Here is a 7,462-nt window from a genome sequence, read left to right on the forward strand (position 1 = left end):
TCACCTGAGGTCGGGAATCCAAGACCAGCCTGACCAACATGGTGAAACCCCATCTCTGCTAACAATACAAAATTAGCGAGGTATTGTGGCGCATGCCTGTAATCCCAGCTACTTGGGAGGCTGAGGCAGGAGAATCGCTTGAACCTGAGAGGTAGAGGTTGCAGTGATTAGCCGAGATTGTGCCATTGCACTCCAGCCTGGGCAAGAAGAGCAAAACTCTGTCTTAAAAAAAAATAAAAAGAAAAAAGAAAAAATAGGCCACGTTCGGTGGCTCACGCTTGTAATCCCAGTACTTTGGGGGGCCAGAGTAGGTGGATCACCTGAGGTCAGGAGTTCGAGACCAGCCTGACCAATATGGTGAAACCTTGTCTCTACTAAAAACACTAAAATTAGCCAGGTGTAGTGGTGGGTGCCTGTAATCCCAGCTACTCTGGAGGCTGAGGCAGGAGAATCACTTGAACCCAGGAGGTGGAAGTTGCAAATGTGCCAAGTTCGAGCCACTGCACTCCAGCCTGGGCAAGAGAGTGAGACTCTGTCTGGAAAAAAAAAAAAAAAAAAAAGATAAAGAAAAAATGAAAAAAAAAAAAAAGAAATTTGGACACAGAGACAGACACATACCCACAGGGACAACATCATGTAAAGATGAAGGTGGAGACTGAAGCAGTGTGGCTACAAGCCAAGGAATGTCAAAGATTGTCAGCAAAGCAAACCGCCAGAAGCTAGGAGAGGGATCTGGAACAGACTCCCTTAGAAGGAACTAACCCTGTTCTTCATCTTGGATTTCCAACCTCCAGAAACAGGAGAGAATAAATTTCTGTTGACTAACCCCCTCAACTACCACAGTTTGTGGCACTCCTTTTTTTTTTTTTTTTTTTGAGACGGGGTCTCGCTCTGTCGCCCAGGCTGGAGTGCGGTGGCCAGATCTCAGCTCACTGCAAGCTCCGCCTCCCGGGTTTACGCCATTCTCCTGGCTCAGCCTCTGGAGTAGCTGGGACTACAGGCGCCCGCCACCTCGCCCGGCTAGTTTTTTGTATTTTTTTGTGGAGACGGGTTTCACCGTGTTAGCCAGGATGTTCTCGATCTCCTGACCTAGTGATCGACCCGTCTCGGCCTCCCAAAGTGCTGGGATTACAGGTTTGAGCCACCGTGCCCAGCCAGTTTGTGGCACTCCTACAGCAGCCCTAACAAACTCGTATACCCCACCTATTTAATTAACTAATTAATTCATTAATTCATTATTTTTTTTTTCGAGACCAAGTCTTGCTCTGTCATCCAGGCTTGAGGGCAGTGGCGTGACCTCGGCTCACTGCAACCTTCGCCTCCCAGGTTCAAGTGATTCTCCTGCCTCAGCCTCCCAAGTAGCTGGGATTATAGACACCTGCCACCATATCCCACCAATTTTTGTATTTTTAGTAGAGACGGGGTTTCACCATATTGGCCAGGCCTGTCTTGAACTCCTGTCCTCTAGTGATCCACCTGCCTTGGCTTCCCAAAGTGCTGGGATTACAGGCATGAGCCACTGCTCCCAGCCTATTTTTTGTAGAGACAAGGTCTTGCTGTGTTGCCCAGGCTGGTCTCAAACTCCTGGCCACAGCCTTCCAAGTAGCTGGGACTGCAGGTGCATGCCACCATGTCCAACTATGCCAGTTATTTTAAAGCACATTCTAGGCAGTGTATGATAGTTTTCTTTTTTCTTTTCTTTTCTTTTCTTTCTTCTGTTTTTTGAGTCAGGGTCTTGATCTGTTGCCCAGGCTAGATTGCAGTGGTGCGATCTCAGCTCCCTGCAGCCTCCACCCCCAGGGCTCAAGCGATCCTCCTGCCTCAGCCTCCAAAGTAGCTGGGACCACAGGCACACCACCATACCCAGCTAACTGTTCTATTTTTAGTAGAGATAGGGTCTCACTATGTTGCTCAGGCTGGTCTCACACTCCTGTGCTCAAGCAATCCTCCTGCCTCAACCTCCTAAAGTGCTGGGATTACAGGCATGAGCCACCAGGCCCGTCTGTATCATTTTTTTTCTGATGCCTGTTTTTATCCTCAATCTGGCTGAGGGATTCCGGTGTGGGGGAATACATTCTGACCCATTTCTTTTGAAAATCTGTCTGGGCAGCAGTTGGTCTCACCATGTTTCCTGACAGGTATGACGCAGACTGAACCACATTTATACTCCTGGCTGCAACTCTCCAGGCTGGGCCAGGCACTGTCAGGCCAACAGCTGGGTGTTACTCTAGGCCTTGATGCCCCAACAAGACTGGCAAGAGGAACAGTAGTGAGGCGGCATTTTCTGCTGAGCTTTGGCACGCCTTTAACTGTGTTTTTTTTTTTTTTTTTTTTTTGACAGAGTCTTGCTCTGTCACCAGGCTGGAGTGCAGTGGCGCGGTCTTGGCTCCTGCAACCTCCTCCTCCTGGGTTCAAGTGATTCTCCTGCCTCAGCCTCCTGAGTAGCTGGGACTACAGGCACCCACCACCACGCCCAGCTAATTTTTGTATTTTTAGTGGAGACTGGGTTTCACCATGTTGGCCAGGATGGTCTTGATCTCTTGACCTCGTGATCCACCCACCTAGGCCTCCCAAAGTGCTGGGATTATAGGTGTGAGCCACTGCACCTGGCCTTAACTGTTTTTTGTTGTTGTTGTTATTTTTGAGACTGAGTCTCACTCTGTCACCCAGGCTGGAGTGTAGTGGTGCGATCTTGGCTCACTGCAAGCTCTGCCTCCCGGGTTCACGCCATTCTCCTGCCTCAACCTCCTGAGTAACTAGGACTACAGGTGCCCGCCACCATGACCGGCTAATTTTTTGTATTTTTAGTACAGACAGGGTTTTACCGTGTTAGCCGGGATGGTCTCGATCTCCTGACCTCGTGATCCACCAGCCTCAGTCTCCAACCGGTTTTAATAGCTTTTTCTTTTTTATTTAGTCAAATCTGCTGCTTCAAGGATCAAAGTCTATGTCCACTGAGGGTGTTTGGAGAATGTGTTGCAACCTCTGAAGGCAATCCCAGGAGAGGCATTCCAGAGATGTTTTCAGCCAGGGGTGGCCCAGCAGGTAGGGACGGTTGTGTGGCTGCTTAGCCTGGCCAGGCCCACACAGGCAGAAGGCAGTCCTGATTGGCTTTATTTTATTTATTTATAGATGGAGTCTTGCTCTGTCATCCAGGCTGGAGCACAGTGGTGCTATCTTGGCTCACTGCAACCTCTGCCTCCTGGATTCAAGTAATTCTCCTGCCTCAGCCTCCTGAGTAGCTGGGACTACAGGCACCTGCCACCACTCCCGGCTTGGCCAGGGTGGTCTCAAACTTCTGACCTCCTGTGATCCGCCTGGCTCAGCCTCCCAAAGTTCTGGGATTATAGGCGTGAGTCACCGCACCCAGCTGGTTGACTTTAAATAAATCGATCACATTGTCTACATTATAGTCTGTTATGGCTGTTAAGAAAAATTAACTTGGCAGGCAAACAACCTCAGCAAAACCAAAAATTGGGATGCTGTTTTTTTTTTAAGACAGTGTCTCACTTTGTCACCCATGCTGGAGTGTGGTGGCTCGATCTCTGCTCACTGCAACCTCTGCTTCCTGGGCTCAGGTGATCCTCCCACCTCAGCCTCCCAAGTAGCTGGGACCACAGTGTAGACACCACCATGCCCACTTAATTTTTGTTTTTTTTGCAGAGACAGGGTTTCACCATGTTGCCCAGGCTGGTCTGGAACCCCTGGGCTCAAGCGATCCTCCCACCTTGACCTCCCAAAGTGCTAAAGTTACAGGTGCAAGTCACCACGCCCAGCTGGTGTTTTTAAACATATGCTTATCTGCTCACTTAGAGCGAGACATTTACTTTTCTGACTGTGCTTACAGGAAGTCACTCTGAAAACTCAGGTTTACACATGACATCTACTTGTATAATCAAGCACACACTCTCAGGCTGCATGAAGTACTGTCGCAGACAGGACTGCAAACACTCTCAGGGGTGGGAATGGCTGGCAGCAGTGCTCAGAAGGATGTGGCAGGAGTCAGCTCCTAGGAAGTGCTGGCGCCCACGCACCTGTGAGCTCCGGGAGTCTGACTCACCGGGTAAGTGAATTCTTGTAATTTCCACAAACAGCCCTGGGGTTCCCTTAAACCAGACCGCGAGCCTCTTGAGATGGCGGATCCTCAGCGGTGCCCAGAACCCGGGAAGGAGCCCAACGTGCCCAATGCAGTTATTAAAAATGACACTGAGAAGTTATCTGTTTATCCTCAATTCAAAAATACAATTTATTTTAAAAACAAAAAGAGAGAATGGATGCAGGAGCCCGTCTGGGCTCTCTGTGGAGTCGCCCCTTCCCAGTGGCGATGGCCGCTCCCTGCGGCCTCAGCTTCCTCCCTGGAATGAGGGGGTCCAGGTGGCACCGTCCTGGAAGGGTAGGCGCGGGCCTGAGGCTCCTGAGTCAGCCACGGGCTCTGCCTGGCTCAGAAGAGGTACTTCCCATCACGAGTGGTACGGCGTGGCCACCGGGCCCTGGGTAGCGTTGGGTGGGGGTCAGGGGAAGTTGCTGTAGGGCAGGCTGAAGGGGTAGAGGGGTTTGTAACGCGAGTCCTGCCAGAGCAGCTTGTCCTCCAGGAAGGCGACGGTGGGCAGCGTCAGGACCAGGGTCTGGTGCTTGAGCATGCTGTGCACATTTAGGCCTGGGGGGGGGTGGGGGACGGTCAGGATGGGGCTGCCTCTCTCCTCATCCCACCCACATCGGAGTCCCTTTGTGCTTACAGAAAAGAGACCTTCACTGTGGTCTAGTGTGACTTTGTGAGCCCAGCAGCCCAGGGCCAGACCCTGCCCGGCCGCTTGTTGCCTGTAAGCCTCCGGCCAAGGAGCTGCTCCCAGATCATCTGCTGGCGCGTCCCTCGGAATGCCAGGCTTGGCCCTGTGCCTGGCTGGGACTCCTGGCTCCCATTCCGGTGAGGGAGACCCAGGGCAAACGATGGGAGGGCAGGGAAGTGACGGGGCGGGTCATGCAGGGCCTGATGTGCCTGAGGACTTGGGCTTTCATCCTGAGAGAGGTGGGAAAGCCCGCGAGGCCTGTGGGTTGAGGGACAGGACCTGACTCAGGCTCACGTCGCCATCTGGTGGTTGTGAAAGGAACAGACTGTGGCTTTGGCAGAGGTGACCTTGGAGCGTTTTTTTTTTTTTTTTTTGAGGCAAGAGTCTCGCTCTCTCCCCCAGGTTTGGGTGCAGTGGTGCGATCATGACTCACAGAAGCCTCGGCCCCCTGAGCTCAAGCTGTCCGCCTAGCTCGGCCCCCTGAGCTCAAGCTGTCCGCCTAGCTCGGCTCCCTGAGCTCAAGCTGTCCGCCTAGCTCAGCCCCCTGAGTAGCTGGGACTACAGGTGCACACCACCATGCCTAACTTTTTTATTTTTAGTACAGATGGGAGCCTCACTATATTGGCCAGACTGCCTTGGCCTCCCAAAGTACTGGGATTACAAGCGTGAGCCACCATCCCCAGCCAAGCACTTCTTTAGGAAAGATTATTGCTTTGGGCAAGCTGAGGGTTGGGTCGGGGCGCGTGGTCACTGCCCAAGGCCACTCAGCGACCAGAGGCAGGATTTGAACCACTGTGATTCTAACAGTGGAGACTGCACGAGCACGCTCTGGGGGCCTGGGCCTTTGCTCACCAACAGCCGGGATCAGGTTGAAGGTCTTGAGCCTAGAGGTGGCCTCCACGATGCTCTGTGGCATCTCCTCGTATGTCCTGTAAGAGAAGACAGGGAGCGGGGGTTGAACCCTCAGAGTACGGAGCTCACGCCCCCTGCCCCTGCTCTGCCCTGTGTCCTCACAAGTCCACGAGGAGCACGGAGTCCCCCCAGCGGCGGTAGCGCGCCAGCTCTGTCAGGTACTGTGGGTCTCCGGTAGGCAGCTCCAGGGAGTCCATAATGTGCAGGTCATCCTGGTGAAAGGAAAGGATGGTTTGAGCCTTGGGTCCAGAGCAGCCCCACCTCTAGCAGCTGTCTGGGCCCCCCATGGCTATACCTGGGCCAGTTTGACGCTCAGTGCCACTTTGAGGCCCAGGGCCCGCACCTTCATGGGCAGCATGTAGTAGTAACTCGTGGGGCCCCGAGGGCCATGGGCAACACCTCCTGTGGGGAGAGAGGCGTGTGAGCAGGTAGGGGCCACTGCAGAGCCTGGAGGTCAGCAATCTGCTGCAGTGGCTGGCATGGGGTGACAGGAGAGAGGGGGCACTGCCAGGAATCAGGCAGAGAGGGTGGGGCCTCAGGGGAGGCTGGATCAGGGACAGCATGGGACCAGTGACTTTGCTTCACTGGGCTTCAGTTTCCCCAGCTGTCACACTCTGAGACAGGGCTGGCGAAGGTGGCTCACACCAGCACTTTGGGAGGCTGAGGACAGAGATCACTTGAGCCCAGGAGCTCAAGGCTGCAGTGAGCTATGATTGTGCCACTGCACTACAGCCTGGGCAATACAGTGAGATCCTGCCTCAAAAGCAAACAATAGAAAAAACAAACCACCTTGAGATCGGACAGTTCCTGCCTCATGGGACACCAGGAGTTATGGTGTGGATTCCGTGGAGGGGCTAGAGGGTGAACTTAACTCAAGCACAGCTGTTAATGCTGAAATTATCAGGAGGTTCGAACTTTCAGGTCTAGGGGGAGAGGGAGGCATCAGGCACACTTTCCAGTGGAGCAAGCAGTATGATTTGGGAGCAATAACAGCTTGCAGGGAGACCCCTGCAAGCACCATGTGTTGGTGTCTGCCCTTGCCTGGGCCTTGGAAATGCAGCAGAGAAGACGACAGACATGGTCCCTGACCTCACACCACTCACATTCCGGCAGGGCAGAAAAGAGGTTCAGCTGTAGAAGAAATCAGGGTAGCCCCAGGGGATGTAGAAGGAAAGGACATCAAGGGGGACTTCCTAGAGGAGGTGTGGCCCAGAACTCTGAAAGGTGAGGAGAGCTGGCCGGGTAAACAGGTGACGGGGTGGCTGGCACCACCCTGAATCATCTTGTTAGCATCCAAGAAAATAAAAAGTTAAAAACAAACCAACAACTACAACCAAAAAAAAAAAAAGAGAGTCATCTCTGCCTGGTCAGAGAGGGAAAGGAGGGGATGAGGGGGCAAGGTGTGCAGCCACCAGGGCCCACGATGACAAGGTCAGCAGTTCAGGTTCCACGCAAAGGCTGAGGGAGGTGGGAGATTTAGGAAGAGCTCTCCGGGTGCTGCGGGAAGTGTGGGTCAGGAGAGGGTGACGGCAGGTAGGGTCAAGAGGGGCTGTGGCCACGGACTGAAGCGGGAGGACATGCGAGAAGGAGGAGTGGATGGCTCCCAGATCTCTGGCCCCCAACATGGGTAGTGAGGTCTGAGGACCTCAGTTCCAATGTCACCAGCCCAGTGGTCCCATGAGGTGGAGGGAACAGGGCTGACACAATACCACGCCAGATGTGCGCAGCTGTGTGTGAGTAAACACCCAGGTCCCTCCCTGCCC

The 7,462-nt window shown here is 53.4% G+C and overlaps 1 protein-coding gene across 1 annotated transcript in view; it reads right to left on the reverse strand.

The window, feature by feature from the left end:
* Window positions 1–5,354: 5,354 nt before the first annotated feature.
* Window positions 5,355–7,462, reverse strand: part of MRPL4 (mitochondrial ribosomal protein L4) — a 7,312-nt gene continuing 5,204 nt past the window's right edge. The window contains 5 exon segments of the mRNA XM_011954868.1: window positions 5,355–5,628; window positions 5,631–5,716; window positions 5,802–5,911; window positions 5,995–6,101; window positions 6,486–6,506. Coding sequence (XP_011810258.1) covers window positions 5,588–5,628; window positions 5,631–5,716; window positions 5,802–5,911; window positions 5,995–6,101; window positions 6,486–6,506 — 365 coding nt within the window. The 3' untranslated portion in view covers window positions 5,355–5,587.

This window comes from Colobus angolensis, unplaced genomic scaffold, assembly GCF_000951035.1.
Source record: "Colobus angolensis palliatus isolate OR3802 unplaced genomic scaffold, Cang.pa_1.0 Scaffold39, whole genome shotgun sequence".
Classification (NCBI taxonomy): domain Eukaryota; kingdom Metazoa; phylum Chordata; class Mammalia; order Primates; family Cercopithecidae; genus Colobus; species Colobus angolensis.